This window comes from Oncorhynchus kisutch, linkage group LG2, assembly GCF_002021735.2.
Source record: "Oncorhynchus kisutch isolate 150728-3 linkage group LG2, Okis_V2, whole genome shotgun sequence".
NCBI lineage: Eukaryota > Metazoa > Chordata > Actinopteri > Salmoniformes > Salmonidae > Oncorhynchus > Oncorhynchus kisutch.
The window spans coordinates 20,918,109-20,939,854 of NC_034175.2; the positions used below are offsets into that span (position 1 = coordinate 20,918,109).

Sequence of the window (21,746 nt, forward strand, 5' to 3'; positions counted from 1 at the left end):
TACTGTCTTACAAAACAAGGGAACCTCAATAACCTGTGGGATGTGCAAAACCAGTGTAGACTGCAGAAATGACAGTCATATTGAAACCCATCCACCAACATGTGGGCTGATGGAGGGTGAGGAGAATAGGGGGTGTACAAGCAGGCCTATTTCCTAAAATTGGGTAAATGCTCAAACACTTCTTACTTTAAAGGCCACCCACACAAAAAGACTTATAGGCAATAATGTTGACATTTATCAGTCCCGCTTCATGGACCATGGAACAACACCTTTTGGTTTGTGGGCCTTTGGACTATGTGGGATGGTGGAAAGTTGTGCTAACAAACAAGTGGTTAATGATTACCACAATCCTAAAATGTTCGAAGCTCAATCCGGACACAGAAATATCAAGCCCAGAAAGAGAGATCAATTGCCAGGTTTCTTTTAGGCCACAAGTTGATTAAGGTGGTTCAGGTATGTTAGAGGCCAAGGAAGTGTATTCGTTCTTGCTCTTTGTGAATGGGTGGTTGTGTCAGCTCTTCTCCCCCTGCTCCCAACCAGTCCTCCTATCTACAAGCAGTCTCAATACCCAACAGGTAAGAGAGATATGCAGATGTAATATCTGTGTTTTTACCACTATTATGACCTGTCAATTAGGTTATTATATGCACAAGCCCTGATATATCATGAGCCCTTCATGATGATTCTCAAATTATTATTGCATTTTGGTCTTTTAATATATTTACAAAAAATATGTGTGACCCATAATGAACCGTTTTATTTATTTCAATTCAACTATATTTATACAGGGAGTCAATATTGAGTTAAAACATACAGGGAGTCACTTTTACAAGTGAGCCCCACAAACAACATAAACAATGAGGTTTGCTGTACAGACATCCCACCATATGTGATTTGGTTTGACAGAATGGTGTAATTAGAGTCCTACAGCATGGACATGGTTGTACCTTGTGGTTTTTCCGTAATGGCTTGATATGGACAGCACCTCAACAAATGGTTTCACAGTTTCAGTTTCAGATCATTTCGCATGGGCCTTTCACTTGTCATCTTATACTTTCCCCACCCACTTTTTTCCTAACAGTGGTGGTCGTTTTTTTGTCAGTAATGTCTTAAAATAGATGTTTTCTTTCATTTAATTCTCCCCCTCTCTTTTTCTCCTTTCGCAAATCTCTCTCTCTCTCTCCCTCAGTATCTTGGCAAATGGTACTTCATTGCAGCGGCTGGTGTGAAGGAGTCGGATGTGCAGATGTTCAGACAGATGGACAGCACTGTGTTTTACCTGGATGAGACCTCTGAAAATGCACTACTGTTGACCGGAGCCATGCGCGTGTAAGAGACCAGGGATAGCTGACACACAATCATACTGGCAGAGAAGCCCACTTGGGCTATGTCCCAATTATCTCTCCTTCTTCCTGAAGTGTGCACTTGTTCACTTCTCCCCAGGAATGTAAAAGCATTGGATTTGGATATGCATGGGTTAGAGGGAGTTTCTTATAACAGCATTGAGAAACGGAAGAAGTGAGAGATTATTTGGAACACATCCTTGGTCTGTTTCTGACCCAAATTTGACCCAGTCGTACACAGTTCAACAGGCTTAATTACACCCTATATGGCGTTGCAATGTTTGTGGCCTATTCTACACTGATTAACAATTTGAAAGTATAGGAGAATGTCAATGTTGTTTACAAAATTACAGTAGAAGCTGTCTGTGTGATAATGCACATATTTTTTCGATTTTAGGGGTGTTCATTGCATTATGAAAAACTGGACCTACACTATTCAGTCTGGCAAAGATGATTTGACATCAGAAGGTAACTTACAACTACTCCCACTAACTGCTCACCATTACAATATCAGGGGAGGTTAGCATTTTTTTGGGGGGGTATGATAGTTAAGCCTCTAACTTTCTCACTCATTATCCGTAATCATGGTAGCATTCACATGAATGCAGAAATGTTTGGCAACATATTCTATTCTTATTTACAATAAAAGTGACTCCAAAATGACACGACATTATTTACCATTCATTTAAATTTGGCACAAAATTATCTGAAACGCATCCAACACAAACAGCAAATGCGTACAACAAATTTGTGGCGTCCCATGCTTGATATAGTCATTGCGTGCGCTGAATGTGGGACCAAATATTTAACTTTTTACAGATAAGTGAATTTGTCCCAATACTTTTGCTCACCCAAAATGGGTGGACTATGTACAAAATGTGTTGTACTTTCTAAATGGTTCGCCCGATATGGATCAAAATACCCTCAAATTAAAGCTGACAGTCTGCACTTTATACAGAGCCAAAACAACAACAAAAAGTGTCACCGTCCCAAAACTTTTGGAGCTCACTGTATGTGTGAACAAAACTTGAGCAAAACTATGTTAGCCCATTGAATAATTAATTCCCGGTTGGTTTGACACAGGCAGGCCTGAGCTGCAAACTCTAGTGTGGAGTGGAGAGTGGCTGAACTGCACCCAGTGTATCCTGCTGCAGGAGATAGAGCGTCACTTGGACCCACTAGAGACACACGACACCCTCAACAGATTCATGCTTTACGGTCAGCCCAGGAGTCATCAATGATTCCATACTGTGATGGAATAGCAGGAATTGAAGCAAAGCTGAGAAAATCTAAGAATTGAGATACATACTATTATTAATACATCACATTGCTGTTTAATTAAATATTACATGTATACAATGTTCATGTTACATATTATGTGTTTTAAATTGTATAACAAGGACATGGTATAGATGCCCAAAGGGTTAATGTGCTTAGAGATGCAAACAATATTTGCATGTTTGCACTGTAAGTGGTCCTCAATGAAAATTGTGTATTTTCTTTTAACCAGCTCGTGACAGTGCCTTATTGGATAATAAAGTGGTGACGGCGTTTCAGACCCAAACAGCTTGTAAAAACATGGACAGATTTGTCCATCTCCCTCAAGAGAAAGGTTTGTGGTTTTGGTACATGATCTAACCTCACTATAGAACAAATGGACTTGGACCTCCAGTGAAAATATTTTGTTTCTCTGGTGGTCCAAGTTCATTTGTTCTATAGTTCTACTTAGAAATGTCCTTGTTTTTGATATAAAAAGCACATTTTTTGTCCATTAAAATAACATCAATTTGATCAGAAATACAGTGTAGACATTGTTAATGTTATAAATGACTATTGTAGCTGGAAACAGCAGATTTTTTTATGGAATATCTACATAGGCGTACTGAGGCCCATTATCAGCAAACCATCACTCCTGTGTTCCAATGGCAGGTTGTGTTAGCTAATCCAAGTTTAGCATTTTAAAAGGCAAATTGATCATTAGAAAACCATTTTGCAATTATGTTAGCACAGCTGATAACTGTTGTGCTGATTTAAAGAAGAAATAAAACTGGCCTTTAGACTAGTTGAGTATCTGGAGCATCAGCATTTGTGTGTTCGATTACAGATGTTATTTTAATGGACACAGAAGTTGCTTTTCTTTCAAAAACAAGGACATTTCTAAGTGACCCCAAACTTTTGAACGGTAGTATATATATAATATATATATATATATACACACTGCTCAAAAAAATTAATGAACACTTAAACAACACAATGTAACTCGAAGTCAATCACACTTCTGTGAAATCAAACTGTCCACTTAGGAAGCAACACTGATTGACAATAAATTTCACATGCTGTTGTGCAAATGGAAGAGACAACAGGTGGAAATTATAGGCAATTAGCAAGACACCCCCAATAAAGAAGTGGTTCTGCAGGTGATAACCACAGACCACTTCTCAGTTCCTATGCTTCCTGGCTGATGTTTTAGTCACTTTTGAATGCTGGCGGTGCTTTCACTCTAGTGGTAGCATGAGACAGTCTACAACCCACACAAGTGGCTCAGGTAGTGCAGCTCATCCAGGATGGCACATCAATGCGAGCTGTGGCAAGAAGGTTTGCTGTGTCTGTCAGCGTAGTGTCCAGAGCATGGAGGCGCTACCCGGAGACAGGCCAGTACATCAGGAGACGTGGAGGAGGCCGTAGGAGGGCAACAACCCAGCAGCAGGACCGCTACCTCCGCCTTTGTGCAAGGAGGAGCAGGACGAGCACTGCCAGAGCCCTGCAAAATGACCTCCAGCAGGCCACAAATGTGCATGCGTTTGTCTGCTCAAACGGTCAGAAACAGACTCCATGAGGGTGGTATGAGGGCCCGACGTCCACAGGTGGGGGTTGTGCTTACAGCCCAACACCGTGCAGGACGTTTGGCATTTGCCAGAGAACACCAAGATTGGCAAATTCGCCACTGGCACCCTGTGCTCTTCACAGATGAAAGCAGGTTCACACTGAGCACATGTGACAGACGTGACAGTCTGGAGACGCCGGGGAGAATGTTCTGCTGCCTGCAACATCCTCCAGCATCACCGGTTTGGCGGTGAGTCAGTCATGGTGTGGGGTGGCAGTTCTTTGGGGGGCCGCACAGCCCTCCATGTGCTCGCCAGAGGTAGCCTGACTGCCATTAGGTACCGAGATGAGATCCTCAGACCCCTTGTGAGACCATATGCTGGTGCGGTTGGCCCTGGGTTCCTCCTAATGCAAGTCAATGCTAGACCTCATGTGGCTGGAGTGTGTCAGCAGTTCCTGCAAGAGGAAGGCATTGATGCTATGGACTGGCCCGCCCGTTCCCCAGACCTGAATCCAATTGAGCACATCTGGGACATCATGTCTCGCTCCATCCACCAACGCCACGTTGCACCACAGACTGTCCAGGAGTTGGCGGATGCTTTAGTCCAGGTCTGGGAGGAGATCCCTCAGGAGACCATCCACCACCACCTCATCAGGAGCATGCCCAGGCGTTGTAGGGAGGTCATACAGGCAAGTGGAGGCCACACACACTACTGAGCCTCATTTTGACTTGTTTTAAGGACATTACATCAAAGTTGGATCAGCCTGTAGTGTGGATTTCCACTTTAATTTATTTTGAGTGTCACTCCAAATCCAGACCTCCATGGGTTGATAAATTAGATTTCCATTGATAATTTTTGTGTGATTTTGTTGTCAGCACATTCAACTATGTAAAGAAAAAAGTATTTAATAAGAATATTTTGTTCATTCAGATCTAGGATGTGTTATTTTAGTGTTCCCTTTATTTTTTTGAGCAGTGTATATATGGGTGTGTATATATATATATATATATATATATATGTATGTGTGTGTGTGTGTGTGTATATATATATATGTATATATATATTTATGTGTTTCTTTCAGAGCTTTGTAAATTGGAGAATAAGGTGTAGCACTGAGGTAAGAATCTAAATGATTAATTCACCTTTATTTTTATGCACTTCTTATCACTACTTCCATTTTGTGGTTATTAAATTACATTAGCTCATATCCATATCCACAATCTATTACAGGCAACCTGATATTTGTTGGAATCTTCAATCAAGATCATGCTATGCATCAAAATAGGTTTCCTTTTGATAGTTTAATTTTAGCGTATTGCCCACTCTAACTTTGATCTAACTCAGAAACGTGGAACTAATTCTCCTCTCATTTCCCATGTATAATAGCAAAACAAATAAACAGAAAAAAGAACAGCTATACAAAGTATGATCCAAAGTCTCAGAATGGTTAGAATAGCACTAGTGACTCATGCTTAGACTTCTTATCAAGTTATCAAGCTTTCTAAAAGGGTCTATTTCCAGGCAAATTTTTCACTTTCACACATTTCTCTTATTGTGAGGGATCATGTAACTGTCATGGTTCAGTCATGGTTCACTGAACTGCATTGTTCCACTCTTTGCCTACCTCCATCAATGGAGGCTGCTGAGTGGAGGATGGCTCATAATAATGTCTGGAATGGAGTCAATGGAATGGTATCAAACACTTCCATGTGGTTGATACCATTCCATTGACTCCATTCCAGCCATTATTATGAGCAGTCCTCACCTCAGCAGCCTCCACTGACCTCCATCCAAATACCATTGATATACTAAGATAATAATCCATGGCTAGTTTATGGGGGAGGAGCCACCCACGTAGTTACACTGACAGTGCAGGGGAAATTCCCATGATGCTGCTGACAGAGCAGAAGCTCAGAGAACACAGTTGTTCACAACTAGAGTGGTCATCAACAGTTCTCTTCTTCATTTGCTTCATTAACCCACTGTTCCTAGGCCGTCATTGTAAATAAGAATTGGTTCTTAACTGACTTGCCTAGTTAAATAAAGTTAAAATAAAAATACAAAATAAAATTAAAAATACAAGAGGAAATTGAGAATTCTTTGAGTTAATAGTTTCTAAAAAAAAATGGATGTAAAATAGCCCGACTTTCATCTGCACTGGCATCAGTGACAAAGCACAATGTCCAGTACTTGACATTATCAGGTTATGTGGGTGTTTACCTGTAGCCTCAAGGAAAGGCCAAACAACAGTGTCCTTATGCTTATGTAACATTTTGAATCCTATACTGTAGCTCTGGACCCGTATTCATAAAGCAGAGCAGGAGTGCTGATCTAGGATCAGTTTCGCCTTTCAGATAATGAATAAGGTTACATAGAGGGGGAACCTGATCCTATCAGCACTTCTACTCTGAGAAGCTCTATGAGTAAGGGCCCTGGTTAGAAATGATTGACATACCAGGGGTTGCGACCAGTGACAGGAGACACGCAATGGCTGAGTTAGACAAAGTCAACATGTAGCTAACAACGTCACCATTCAAGTACCTCTGTGTTTCAACTATGCCCGGGGCTTATATGAATGTCAGAAAATATCCCGAAATTATGATGAAATCCTTGTCTCTCCATTTATCTCTCTGATTTACGTACTTTCAAAGACTTGTGACGCATCAACATGAAGACACTTGACTTCCCAGATACACTTTGGCATGAAACAACTTGTTGATCGGCAGAAAGTACAGAGGGCAGGGTGAGAATGTACGTCCCATCTCCGTCAGAATGACTTTAGATTCTTACCTTTCTCTCACCTGTACGATGTCCATAATAGGACAGCCTCAATCTCAGCAGGACTTGTTTCAGTAAGTTAATATAGTCACTGTACAGCTGAGGTTCTATTCCCAGTTTGTTCCTCTTTTCACTTCTGGATCGTTTCTCAAATATCAATGCTATTTACAGTATATGAAAGAATATCTTGTCAAGCCCAAAAATAGGCAGTCAAACTCTTCCCTGCAAAATAATTCATTACTGTCAAACGATGGTTCTTCCAGCCCACCTCTAACATACCTGATTGTTGATGAGCAGTTCACTAGTAAAACACTAATCAGGCGTGTTAGTGCTGGGCAGAAACAAAAACATGCACACCCTTTAGCTCTCCCTGACCAGGAATGGTGACCACTGGTACATACCAATATTGAGCCAAACACATCTTCGATGCTGCACAGATTGAAATAATTTATCTAAAACTGAACAGAAACTGAACCATTATCTAAAACTGAACAGAAACTGATCAATGATCTAAAACTGAACAGAAACTGAACAGAACATAATTAGATGGATGCCAGAAGGTTTCTGCTTTCTACAACAGCAGTGCCTCCACTTCTGCATTTCAGGAAGATGGGGGAAAAGACTAAGAGGCAAACATGATTGAAGGCCTTGTCTGAGAATTGTGCCTGCGTTGGGTAAGCACCTAAACCATCTGTGTGTGTGTCAAGGAAAGCACAGGCAGGTTGATTGAGGATGTGCCGTGGAGCTTGAAACCAAGAACAGGAAAGTTACATAGAAATCTACCAGCAAACACTCTCTCTCTCTCTTTCACTCTCTCTCTCTCTTTCACTCTCTCTCTCTCTTTCACTCTCTCTCTCTCTTTCACTCTCTCTCTCTCTTTCACTCTCTCTCTCTCTTTCACTCTCTCTCTCTCTTTCACTCTCTCTCTCTCTTTCGCTCTCTCTCCACTTTCTAAAAGTTACTTTCAGTCCTGTTTATGAGTGTTCAGTGTTCAACTTCACGTATCTGCATTTCCATACCCTATGACTACTCCCATACCCTATGACTACTCCCATACCCTATGGCTATTTCCATACCCTATGGCTATTTCCATACCCTATGGCTATTCCCATACCCTATGACTACTCCCATACCCTATGGCTATTTCCATACCCTATGGCTATTTCCATACCCTATGACTACTCCCATACCCTATGGCTATTTCCATACCCTATGGCTATTTCCATACCCTATGGCTATTCCCATACCCTATGACTACTCCCATACCCTATGGCTATTTCCATACCCTATGGCTATTTCCATACCCTATGACTATTTCCATACCCTATGGCTATTCCCATACCCTATGACTACTCCCATACCCTATGACTACTCCCATACCCTATGGCTATTTCCATACCCTATGGCTATTTCCATACCCTATGGCTATTCCCATACCCTATGGCTATTCCCATACCCTATGGCTATTCCCATACCCTATGGCTATTCCCATACCCTATGACTACTCCCATACCCTATGGCTATTTCCATACCCTATGGCTATTTCCATACCCTATGGCTATTCCCATACCCTATGACTACTCCCATACCCTATGGCTATTTCCATACCCTATGGCTATTTCCATACCCTATGGCTATTCCCATACCCTATGGCTATTTCCATACCCTATGGCTATTCCCATACCCTATGGCTATTCCCATACCCTATGGCCTTTTCCATACCCTATGGCTATTTCCATACCCTATGGCTATTCCCATACACTATGGCTATTTCCATACCCTATGGCTATTCCCATACCCTATGCATGTAAAGTCAGATTGAGTCACAGTGGCTGCCAGCTGGTGTATGAAATCATGAAGAAAACTCCCTGTCATGTTTTTGTGCCCTTCGAACCCGCTGACACTGACCTATAAATATGTAAGGGAAAACACATGCCGCCCACATCTGTCAATGTTGTGCCGTACTCATCTTTAGCCTAACTAGCCTATAGTTCCTTGCTACAGGGATGATAGTGGTTCTGTCACCTTCTCTTTTCCCGTACTGTCATACTTCAGTAAAAGTAAAGATACCTTAATAGAAAATGCCTCAAGCAAATGTGAACGTGAAAGTGAACTGAATTTGAAAACTGAATCTAAATGCATCTGAGATGTTGAATATGTGAAACTATGGTAAATTTGAAATGATAGTTTGTAAACTTGATACACAGACAATGAATACAATATCCACCACATTGAAACAGAATATATAAATATTGAATTAGAATTGAATTGTAATAGAATTTTAAAACTGAATGCAATATTCATTTAAATAATTTTAAAATCATGAAATACAAGTTCAAGTTATTAGTTCAATGATTACATTTGTGCATTACAAATGTAAAAATATTGCATTTAAATTCAATATCTTAATGCAAATAAAAAAGTATTGAATTCAAATACAGTCACTGATATCGCTCTGTAATCGCTCTGATATCGCTCTGTAATCGCTCTGTAATCGCTCTGATATCGCTCTGTAATCGCTCTGATATCGCTCTGTAATCGCTCTGTAATCGCTCTGATATCGCTCTGTAATCGCTCTGATATCGCTCTGTAATCGCTCTGTAATCGCTCTGTAATCGCTCTGATATCGCTCTGTAATCGCTCTGTAATCGCTCTGATATCGCTCTGTAATCGCTCTGTAATCGCTCTGTAATCGCTCTGTAATCGCTCTGTAATCGCTCTGTAATCGCTTTCTACTCCCATATATTTTCCCTGACACCCAAAAGTACTTGATACATTTTGGATGCGGAGCAGGAAAGCGATGGAGCGATTACAGCGTGATATCAGAGCGATTACAGCATGATATCAGAGCGATATCAGAGCGATTTCAGAGCGATATCAGAGCGATTACAGAGCGATTACAGAGCGATTTCAGAGCGATATCAGAGCGATTACAGAGCGATATCAGAGCGATTACAGAACGATTACAGAGCGATATCAGAGCGATTATAGAGCGATATCAGAGCGATTACAGAGCGATATCAGAGCGATATCAGAGCGATTACAGAGCGATTACAGAGCGATATCAGAGCGATTACAGAGCGATTACAGAACGATTACACAGCGATATCAGAGCGATTACAGAGCGATTACAGAGCGATTACAGAGTGATTACAGAGCGAATACAGAGTACATATTTTCTTTAGGAATGTTAGTGGAGTAAAAGTAAAAGTTTAAAAAACATTTTGAAATAGTAAAGTAATCAACATTATTTTTTTTTAAACGCTGAAAATGCGGTGTTTCTATGTCAAGCGGTTTTGTTATTTTTCTGTCTACTGTGATGAATATAAAGTGTAATATTGGGATGCAAACTCATAATTGAATACATTTAAACTATATCATACATAGTACAGGTGTCTTCTTTTTTTAAAGTCCATAATCATTGTGTGTGAGGTGTATACTTTGGTTTCACAGTAGATTTGTTTAAGACTACCAAGAACACTCTGTGTAACCCTGATTTACCCCACTGCAGTAAAAGGTTTTAAGTAGTGCTTCAAAGTACTTTTCTTAGGGTAAATCCATTTGAATTCAATCACTTTTTAACAGCATCTCTTTTGATTTAAACAATGCCAAAACATTCAGGAGATAAAGGTGCTCAAAGTTGACCCGTTTTACATACCATACCATGAGACATCCATGTCTACATCACCGGAAAATAGAGAGGATGTAAAATAGGGTCTAAACTACAACATATGGGAAAAGAATCCGAGTTTATGCATTCAAACTCAAACGTTTGAGGTTTTTGTGTTGTGCCCACCATCAGTTGAGACACAACATGCTCTTGAATACAGGGTGGGTGTCATTTCAATCATACAAATATAATTCATAGAATGGAACTATCCCTTCAGACCACTGCAATTTAGCTGGTACACCATTGACATTTTAATTGAATTGACATATTGACTACTAATTACTACCACAAAGATGGTCACTGGTCCACCCACTGTTGAATGTAAACTTAAATATATATTCTATTATCTATATTTCTATGATTGCAATAGGTTTCCTATGGAAGATTGACAGTGTCATTTAAAAAACAGATATTCCCATTCAAGACAAAGGAGATGATTGTGGACTACAAGAAAAGGAGGACTGAGCAAGCCCCCATTCTCATCGACTGGGCTGTAGTGGAGCAGGTTGAGAGCTTCAAGTTCCTTGGCGTTCACATCACCAACAAACAAACAAACATGGTCCAAGCACACCAAGACAGTTGCAAATAGGGCATGACAAAAACCTATTCAAAATGGGTTGCATCACTGCTCTGCCGGTATGGCAACTGCTCGGCCTCCGACCGTAAGACACTAACGAGGGTAGTGCGTACGGCCCAGTACATCACTGGGGCCAAGTTTCCTGCCATCCAGGACCTCTATACCAGGCAGTGTCAGAGGAAGGCCCTAAAAATGGTCAAAGACTCCAGAAACCTGGGCCTCCCTAGTGGCGCAGTGTTCTAAGCTGTGCCACTAGAAATTCCAGGCTCTGTCGCAGCCGGCCGTGACCGGGAGACCCATGGGGCGGCGCACAATTGGCCTAGCGTCGTCCGGGTTAGGGGAGGGTTTGGCCGGCAGGGATATCCTTGTCCCATCGCGCACTAGCGACTCCTGTGGCGGGCCGGGCGCAGTACACGCTGACACGGTCACCAGATGTACGGTGTTTACTCCAACACATTGGTGCGGCTGGCTTCCGGGCTAAGTGAGCATTGTGTCAAGAAGCAGTGCTGCTTGGTTGGGTTGTGTTTCGGAGGACGCATAGCTCTCAACCTTCGCCTCTCCCGAGTCCGTCCGGGAGTTGCAGCGATGAGACAAGACTGTAACTACCAATTGGATACCACGAAATTGGGGAGAAAAAGAGGTTACATTTTTTAAAAATTAAATAAGACTCCAGCAACCCTAGTTATAGACTGTTCTCTCTGCTACCGCACAGTAAGCGGTACCAGAGCGCCAAGTCTAGGTCCAAGAGGTTTCTAAACCGCTTCTATACCCAAGCCATAAGACTCCTCAACATCTAATCAAATGGCTACCCAGACTATTTGCAGTGCCCCCCCCCCCCCCCCACTCCCCCCTTTACACCACTGCATAGTCACTTTAATAACTCTACCTACATGTACATATTACCTCAATTACCTCGACTAACCGGTGCCTCCGCACATTGACTCTGTACCGGTACCCCCTGTATATAGCCTCACTATTGTTATTTTACTGCTGCTCTTTAGTTATTTGTTACTTTTATTTATTGTATTTTTCTTTAAACTGCATTGTTCGTTCAGGGCTTGTAAGTGAACATTTCACTGTCAGGTCTACACCTGTCAACATTCTCTGGTGTGTGGACTTTCGACCATCTTTTTGGTACCATTTGAAAGTAAAAATTTTTAATTCAATTTTATTCCCATTTCAGTAAATTTATCAGCCAAAACATGACACCCACCCTGTATTCAAGAGCATGTTGTGTCTCAACCGATGGTGGGCACAACACAAGAACCTCAGATGAAGTCAAATAGGGTCTGAGCTACAACATCTGTATATGCTAAAAATCGGAGTTGACACGTTTTTAGACAATTGACATATACGGTTATAAAATAACAAATGTTATACCCCCCAAAATTCCAATAAATTATTGAATAGTTTGACACCCCTGTTTGTAAGCTTTTAAATGATTTCAATCTCAACTATTTGTCGTTTCCAGTGATAAGGACATGGATGTCTCATATTATGGTGGGGTATAAAAAATATGGCAATCTTTGATGTTTTGGCATCCAGGTCTAAGAAGTCACTTTCTGAACACTTCTACAATGGGCCAGTATGGATGAAAGGTTTCGTTCATATCAAAAGGGGTGCTGTCAAAAAGTTTCTTTACCACTGTACTTGATCTACAGTATTTCATAAGATAATGGATAAAATACCTGGGTTTATTGATTATTTAAAATCATTTTTTGTTGTCATAACAAAAAAACATGTTAGAAAAGCAGAAGGGAAATCAAATAAATCATAGCCTGGGTGACAATCTGTTTCTGCTCTTTTGCCAACTTCTTATGGACTTGTCATGGAGTAGGCATAAGCATAAACAGATCTTGGACCAGGCTAAAATACATTTTCATAGAAGAATACGACATCATCAGTTGCTAATTTACCAGTCCCAGGGTCAATGTGACCAAAGTCTACCTAGACTTTGAGGTGGTTGCTTTAGTCCATGATGCTTTGCTCCACTTCCTCCTTTCTTTCCAACCACAACTCACAGTGAAGAAAAAAAGTCCATCGCATCGAGCCTCAACTCAAGTGAAAAAGGGGGGAAACCCTGTCTAAAGAACATGTCTCTGAAATGCAGCATGGTATGCAGCAGACAGATTTGTTTGTACAAGGACACTACAAGACACACTAGGTGAGTTGAGATCCTGGTCATTGTGTTTCATTTGATTCATATCAAGCTACTCATTTATTTATGATGTATATGTATATTGTGGTAACACAGAATTGTGGACAGTGGACCATTGTATTTGCAATACTTTTTCATAATGTCACACCCTGACCTTAGTATCTTAGTTTTCTTTATTATTTTGGTTAGGTCAGGGTGTGATTAGGGTGGTATGTGTGTTTTTGTCCTGTCTAGGGTATTTTGTATATCTATGGGATTTTGGTATGTCTAGGTAAATGTAGGTCTATGGTGGCCTGAATTGGTTCCCAATCAGAGACAGCTGTTTATCGTTGTCTCTGATTGGGGATCCTATTTAGGTTGCCATTTCCCATGTTGGTTTTGTGGGTTATTGTCTATGTATAGTTGTCTGTGTCAGCACTAGTGTTTATAGCGTCATGTTATTGTTTTGTTGTTTTGTTTGTTTGACTATTCTTTGTGTAATAAAGAGGAATGTATTCTCGTCACGCTGTCTCCTCGTTACGACGAACGTGACACATAATGTGAAATGTCAACCTGTTATTAAATCCAAAGGTTCACATACTTTTTCCAACCTGCACTGTGAATATTTAAACGGTGTGATCAATAAAGAGATTATAATTGTTTGTGTGTTATTAGTTGAAAGACTGTGTTTGTTTGTCTATTGTTGTGACTTAGATAAAGATCAGATCAAATTTTATGGCCAATTTACGCAGAAATCCAGGTAATTCTATAGGGTTCACAAACTTTTTCTTCCCACTGTACATACTGCTTAAAGCTTTCCAGACTAAATAAATGATGTTTGTAAGTGATATGACAGTGGTGGTAACTGTTTGGTTTGTTATCAAGAATCTTAAGTGTTTGTAGAGTGATTCAATTGGTTTCAGAATAGTAGCTCCTGTTTGTGACCAGCATGTGAGGCTATATCTCAGATATGAGAACATCATAGCATGCCTATATAGTTTGGCGTTCTCCAGAGGAAGGAAATGTCTTTTAAACCTAAAGTTGGATAATCCAAACTTAACCGTGTTAACCTCCTTCTTCACATGTTTCTTATTAAATGTCAAGTTGGAGTCCAAAATGACACCAAGATACCTGAAGTTAGACACAGCTTTCAGATTCTCCCCATTAACAAGAACAGCTCGTTGGGAAGAATCAATGGATTTCTTAGAGAAGTACATACAACAGTCTTGTCGATAATTGTTGCCTGCATCACCACCTATGTCCAGTTTAGTTTAATGCACTCCAGAAAATAGCAATTGTCTGATTCGGTGGAATGTTTAGTTCTGAATCCAAATTGCATTTGATGTAAGGAGTTCCCCTGAATGAGGTGATCAGTCAGATGATCAGCCACCCATCTTTCAGCTACCTTTGTTAGCACTGGAAGGATGCTTATAGGTCAGTAATTTTCCACCAGTGTTGGGTCACCTGATTTTAAAATAGTTATCACTGCAGACTTCCAAGCATTGGGGAAGAGCTCATATTTGATGGACAGATTCACTAGATGTACAATAGGGGCAATCAGAGAATATTTGTCTCTTCAGGAATACAGTGTCTAGACCAAATACATATTTGGTTCTAGAGCTCCTGAAGAAGCTAATAATACTGTCCACTGCTGATGCTGAGATTTCAGGAATTCTGAATATTGGTTTATTATTATCTATGGGAGTGAGAACTGTGGTCTTGGTTGAAAATCTTTGAGCCAGTTCCCTGAGAGAGTCAACAAAAACATTGTTGAAGGTGGTGGATATGAAATTGGAGTCTTGAATTAGAATCTCATTAACCTTTAATTCTGGATGTTTTTTTGGACTTTTCAGCTCCTCTCCCTGTTAGTTTGTTGAGATTTTCCCAAATCACTTTGACATTTTCTTTTACTTCATTGATCACTCTGCAGAGTGAAACACTGAAAGAACACTGCTTTTTTATATTCTTAATTACCTTATTTCTCAGTGATGCAAATATACATCTGCCATCATTCTTACCAGACTTCAGTGCTTTTTTCAAGGAAAAATCTCATTCTCTCATCTGCCTCCAGAGGTCCTCGTTGAGCCATGGTAGAAAGATTTTCCGTCTTGGCTTACGTTGTCAATAGCTGACAGAAATGTTCTGTATCCAGACTCTGGGTCTTCATTGCTTAACAGATCAGACTAGTCCATTTGATTTATAGCTACATCGTAGTTTCTCTGCTCACTTTTCTGGATTTTTATATCGTACTGTTACACATTAATATGGTTCTTAAATCTCTTTTTTGTGATCTAACCACAAATGCAACATTGTAGTCAGATATGCCAGTTGGTAAGTTACTGGACTTAATTATTCGATCAGGTCTGTTAGTAAACACCAGATCAATTTGAGTCTGGGATGACTGTGTTACTCTGGTATGACCTTGTATTATTTGAGTCCGGTTGAAATAATCTGTGATCTCTGAGTTTTTTCCAGCAAGTTTTGTTTTCCCAGTTTACATTGAAATCGCCCATGAAGATAATCTCCTTCTTATGATCACATTCTTTAAGCATGGCATTTAGATGGTCAGTGGGGTATAATCTAAACTACATGTTATTCAGAAGGCAGCCTATTGACTAATGTTGAGGTGCTCAGACTCAAACAGTAGCCTATGGTGGAAGATCTACAACCTGCCTGCTGATATCTATGTTAGACCCTTCAGATCTGCAAATGTAGGATTTAGATAAGGATTAGGGCCGATGGGAAGTGGAAGGGAGTGAATTGGGACGGGTCTCAGTGGTTTGTGGTACGTGTGTGTTTTTCAGAGGATGAAGAGTCAACAGCACACCTCCAGATATCTGCTGCTCCATGTGTGGTGCGGGTTTCTCACAGTCGCAATGGGGATTATGGTCGCAGTTCTCACAACAGTGCAAATAAGCTCACCTGACAAGGTATGTCCAATTATCATCAGTGATAGCTAGACTCAGATATGATGATGATGATACATATGGGTAGACTGATGATGATCTCAAGATGTCACTATGTAATTTCTCTCTCCAAGAGTAATTTACCCGAATCAAAGGAGGAAAACCAGCACCCTCCAAGTAAGTTGTACTGGGTTACACATACTGACATTAATAGTTTTTTCTGTTCTGTATGTCATTATATTGACCAAGGCACTGTAATATCATTCCTATCTCATATTAGACATTCTACAACAGTATTATTATTATTTTTTTAATTTATTTTTTAAACAGGCAAGTCAGTTAAGAACAAATTCTTATTTACAATGACGGCCTACCAAAAGGCCTCTTGCAGGGACGGGGGCTGGGATTTTTATATTTTTTTTATATATATATATGACAATGACTTGAAATATTATTTTTCTTTTGCAGACGGCAGTTTTCTGGCTCAATTGAATTCATCAAAGGGTAAGTAAAGCATTGCTATTTCCATTTCTGATTATCAATGAATGTCTAATGTTTACACAATACATTGTGTGCAGTAGAATTCAGGTCAATTGTGCATTTTCTGGAGAAAGATGGCCTTGTAAGATTGCACAAGCAGAGAGCAACACGTAAACTTTACAAGATAGATCAAAACAGGAAAATGAATGGGCTTTTTTTGCTTTCCAGCTCCCCGTCCCTCCTATATCCAGCTGACCATGGGTAAGCTAAACACTTTCATTCCTAGTTTCTAGGTATGGACTTTTGGGCCTAACATTCCATGCTTGTTGCAGTTTCCTTTTTACATCCTAAGTTCATGGAATGCATGCATTAACATTGGAGCTTCTGCAGTCTGTCTGAACCTGTCAGTTCCACTAAACAAGACTAGGGCCCTGTACACACTCAGGTTGTACAACTGATCGAACACATTTGACACCTAGGTTGTGATACACCTAATATTTATATGATACACTGGAGAGTGTGTCTGTAAAATACACCCACCGGTCAGTTTATTAGGTACACCATGTAGTACCGGATTGGACCCCCCTTTGCCCCCAGAACAGCCTGAATTCTTCGGGGCATTCTACAAGGTGTCGGAAACGTTCCACAGGGATATTGGTCCATGCTGACGCGATGGTATCACACAGTAGCTGCAGATTGGACGGTGGTACATTCATGCTGTGAACAGTCCATTCCATCTCATCCCAAAGATGCTCTTATTGGGTTGAGGTCTGGGGACTGCACAGGCCACTCAAGTAAACTGATCTCGCTGTCACGTACCAGGCAATGTTTTTCCACTCTTCAATTGTGATCGCGTGCCCACTGGAGCAACTTCTTCTTGTTTTTAGCTGATAGGAGTGGAACCCGGTGCTGTCATTTGCTGCAATAGCCCGTCTGTGACAAGGATCGACGAGTTGTGCGTTCCCGAGATGCCGTTCTGCACATCACTGTTGTACAGCGCCATTATTTGTCTGTTTGGAGGAGGATTACTTAAGATACTGTTTGAAGAGGTAGGATTTCAGATGTTTTTGGGAAGATGGGCAGGTACTCTCCTGACCTAGCTTCAAGGGAGAGCTGGTTCCACAATTGGGGTGCCAGGACAGAGAAGAGCTTGGACTGGGCTGAGCGGCGGCTGCCCTCACGTAGGGGTGGGAGGACCAAGATATACAGTATAACATGCTTACTAACATGCTTATTCACCACAAGCAGAACATATTACTACAAAGTCCAATGTAATTGTCTCTTATCAACAAGATGTTATGTCTCTTTATTAATCAGAAAATTATATTTATGTATTGAAAACATTATGCAAATATTCAATCTATTCATTAAACATTAAGCTTTTGTGAGGGTAGGTGTATTAGTGTAAGGTTAAAATGGTAGCTGTACAATTAGGGTGTGCTCAAAATGAGGTATAGATTTAGTTCCACCAATTTTTCCCTCATCATGCGCTGTGCCCCCCCCCCCCCCCTGTCTGCTCCTTTGTGAAGTGAGGTTTAAGACCCACAATCAACCCATCTACTGTAACTGCTTAGATGCGGGCATCGACTAACCCTAACACAATGCTACAATTACTGTCTGTGAAAATACGTTATCATTTTCTTTACGTACAGTGCCTTTGGAAAGTATTCAGACCCCTTGATTTTTTCCCACATTTTCTTACGTTACAGCCTTATTCTAAAATGTATTACATTGTTTTTCTCCCATCAATCAACACCCAACACCCCATAATGACAATGCAAAAATAGTTTTGGGGAAATAATATCACATTTACATGAGTATTCAGACCCTTTACTCAGTACTTTGTTTAAGCACCTTTGGCAACGATTACAGCATCGAGTCTTCTTGGGTATGACGCTATAAACTTGGCACACCTGCATTTGGGGAGTTTCTCCCATCCTTCTCTACAGATCCTCTCAAGCTCTGTCAGGTTGGATGGGGAGCATTGCTGCACAGCTATTTTCAGGTCTTTCCAGAGATGTTCGATCGGGCTCAAGTCCGGGCTCTGGCTGGACATTCAGAGATTTGTCCCGAAGCCACTCTTGAGTTGTCTTGGCTGTGTGTTTAGGGTCGTTGTCCTGTTGGAAGGTGAACCTTCACCCCAGTCTGAGGTCCTAAGCAATCTTGAGCAGGTTTTCATCAAGGATCTCTCTGTACTTTGCTCCATTCATCCTTTCTTCCTCGATGGTCTCGCAGTCCCTGCCGCTGAAAAACATCCCCACAGCATGATGCTGCCACCACTATGCTTCATCGTAGGAATGGTGCCAGGTTTCCTACAGATGTGATGCTTGCAATTCAAGCCAAAGAGTTCAATCTTGGTTTCATCAGACCAGAGAATCTTGTTTCTCATGGTCTGAGAATCTTTAGGTGTCTTTTGGCAAACTCCAAGCGGGCTGTCATGTGGTGAAGTGCTGCAGAGACGGTTGTCCAACTGGAAGGTTCTCCCATCTCCACAGAGGAATTCTAGAGCTCTGTCGGAGTGATAATCGGGTTCTTGGTCACATCCCTGACCAAGGCCGTTCTCCCCTGATTGCTCATTTTGGCCGGGCAGCCAGCACTAGGAAGAGTCTTGGTGGTTCCAAACTTCTTCCATTTAAGTATGATGGAGGCCACTGTGTTCTTAGAAACCTTAAATGCTACAGAAATGATTTGGTACCCTTCCCCAGATCTATGCCTCGACACAATCCTGTCTCTGAGCTGTACGGACAATTAGTTTGACATCATGGCTTGATTTTTGCTCTGACATGCACGGCCAACTGTGGGACCTTATAAAGACAGGTGTGTGCCTTTTCAAATCATGTCCAATCAATTGAATTTACCACAGGGGGACTCCAATCAAGTTGTAGAAACATCGCCAGGATGATCAATGGAAACAGGATGCACCTGAGCTCAATTTCGAGTCTCATAGCAAAGGATCTGAATAGTTATGTAAATAAGGTATTTGTATCTGTATCTGTTTTTGCTTTGTCATTATGGGTTATTGTGAGTAGCTTGCTGAAGAAAAAAATAATAATTTGAATAAGGCTGTAACGTAACAAAATGTGGAAAAAGTCAAGGGGTCTAAGTACTTTCCGAAGGCACTGTATACAGAGTTTTAAAGGGGTATTGAAAGTGTAGTTATTTTGCCACCTGTCTGTTCAAATATATGCACAAACATACACTATATATACAAACGTATGTGTACACCCCTTAAAAGGAATGTATTCGAGCTATTTCAGCCACACCGTTGCTGGCAAGTGTATAAAATTGAGCACACAGACATGCAATCCCCATAGACAAACATTGACAGTAGAATGGCCTTACTGAAGAGCTCAGTGTCTTTCAACGTGGCACCGTCATAGGATGACACCTTTCCAACATGTCCGTTCACAACATTTCTGCCCTGCTAGAGCTGCCCCAGGTCAACTGTAAGTGCTGTTATTGTGAAGTGGAAATGTCTAGGAGCAACAACGGTTCAGCCACGAAGTGGTAGGCCACACAAACTGACTGAACGGGACCACTGAGTGCTGAAGCGCGTAAAAAATAATTTGTTCTTGGTTGCAACACTCACTTCCGAGTTCCAAACTGCCTGTTTCAGTATGACAATGCCCACATACACAAAGCAAGGTCCATACAGAAATGGTTTGTCAAGATCGGTGTGGAAGAACTTGACTGGCCTGCACAGAGCCCTGACCTCAACCCCATTGAACATCTTTGGGATGAATTGAAACGCCAACTGCGAGCCAGGCCTAATTGCCCAACATCAGTGCCCAACCTCACTAATGCTTTTGCGGCTGAATGGAAGCAAGTCCCCGCAGCAATGTTCCAACATCTAGTGGAAAGCCTTCCCACACGAGTGGAGGCTGTTATAGCAGCAAAGGGGAGACCAACTCCATATTAATGGCCATGATTTTGGAATGAGATGTTCGATGAGCAGGTGTCCACATACTTTTGGTCATGTAGAGTATACTAACCCATTTATATGATGTAAAGCATTTTCATATTTAATTTTATTCTCTTTTCTTTCCTTCTGTCTCATGAGAAGGAACATTATCTTGGGAGAATGACCATGATGCCCCCGTCTGTGGCTCTTGCTCCCTCGTCCTCCGCGACAACTCTGTCTACATCAGATCTGAAGGCTTCTACTACTTCTATGTCCAGGTCACCTTCACTAGGCACACCGGGGGAGAGGAGAAGAGGAAGGTGACTCTGTTCAAAAATGGCATTCAACATAAGACCCAGCAAAGGAGACTGAGTGAAGCCGTGTATCACGGAGAGAAAGAGTGCACTGTATTCATGTCCAGGATGGTTAAGCTCCAACAAGGTAACAGTCTCAGCCTTGAGATAACATCCAAGAATAATAGTTTTAGGTATGGGGGAGAGAATACCTATTGGGGGGCATATCAGCTCCCCCCATATTGAGCCAACAGACATTGTTATTGAGACTTAGTTCAAGATTGAACCAAAGAAGCTGTTAAAACATTGTTTGTTTTTTTAAAGTGTGCGTTGGTTACTAAACTGAATTTATTTTGTGAAAACTGTAACTGTTTAGCATATGCATTGTTTGTTTCGCTGAACAGATTTGATTATATAATGAGGTAACAGAATACATCTTCAAACTATGTATTTGTGTGTGTGTGTGTGTGATTTCTTGTGATATTAATGGTATCTATCATGATGTGAATTAGTCGATGCTAGCTATTATAGACGCTAAATAGATTTGATATGGAGACAGTGGTCGTGTCTGAATACCCATACTAGCGTACTAAATAGTATGCACAAAAAAAAAGGTTTTATAGTATCTGAAATGTCTAAAATAGCATTCCGAATGTGTCATCTAATGTGCGATTTGTGTTGATTCCCACTGTTTATCCATTTTGGTACAGCGCATCAATTTATCGGATTATCAGCTGTTGTCAAACGCACAAATTCTACTAGATCAAACAGCAAAATGACTTACAGTTTAAGTATGCCACTGCCACTACTTACTGTTATCATCCATTGTCTATGTT

The 21,746-nt window shown here is 41.0% G+C and overlaps 2 protein-coding genes across 3 annotated transcripts; both read left to right on the forward strand.

Moving 5' to 3' along the window:
* Positions 1 to 349: 349 nt before the first annotated feature.
* apom (apolipoprotein M) lies at positions 350 to 13,996 on the forward strand. The gene is made up of 7 exons (XM_020508188.2): positions 350 to 575; positions 1,190 to 1,329; positions 1,741 to 1,811; positions 2,427 to 2,561; positions 2,854 to 2,955; positions 5,250 to 5,285; positions 5,399 to 13,996. Exons 1-6 carry the CDS (start codon positions 456 to 458, stop codon positions 5,276 to 5,278), a joined length of 597 nt encoding a protein of 198 aa, XP_020363777.1. The 5' UTR covers positions 350 to 455; the 3' UTR covers positions 5,279 to 5,285; positions 5,399 to 13,996.
* Positions 13,222 to 21,358, forward strand: LOC109909184 (uncharacterized). Of its 2 annotated transcripts, none has more exons than XM_020508215.2 (6): positions 13,222 to 13,357; positions 16,135 to 16,260; positions 16,371 to 16,413; positions 16,705 to 16,740; positions 16,945 to 16,977; positions 20,780 to 21,358. In XM_020508215.2, exons 2-6 carry the CDS (start codon positions 16,138 to 16,140, stop codon positions 21,154 to 21,156), a joined length of 612 nt encoding a protein of 203 aa, XP_020363804.1. In that variant the 5' UTR covers positions 13,222 to 13,357; positions 16,135 to 16,137; the 3' UTR covers positions 21,157 to 21,358. The 2 variants fall into 2 exon arrangements, with proteins under 2 accessions (XP_020363804.1, XP_020363793.1); XM_020508204.2 differs by having other exon boundaries at positions 13,244 to 13,357; positions 20,777 to 21,358.
* Positions 21,359 to 21,746: the final 388 nt, after the last annotated feature.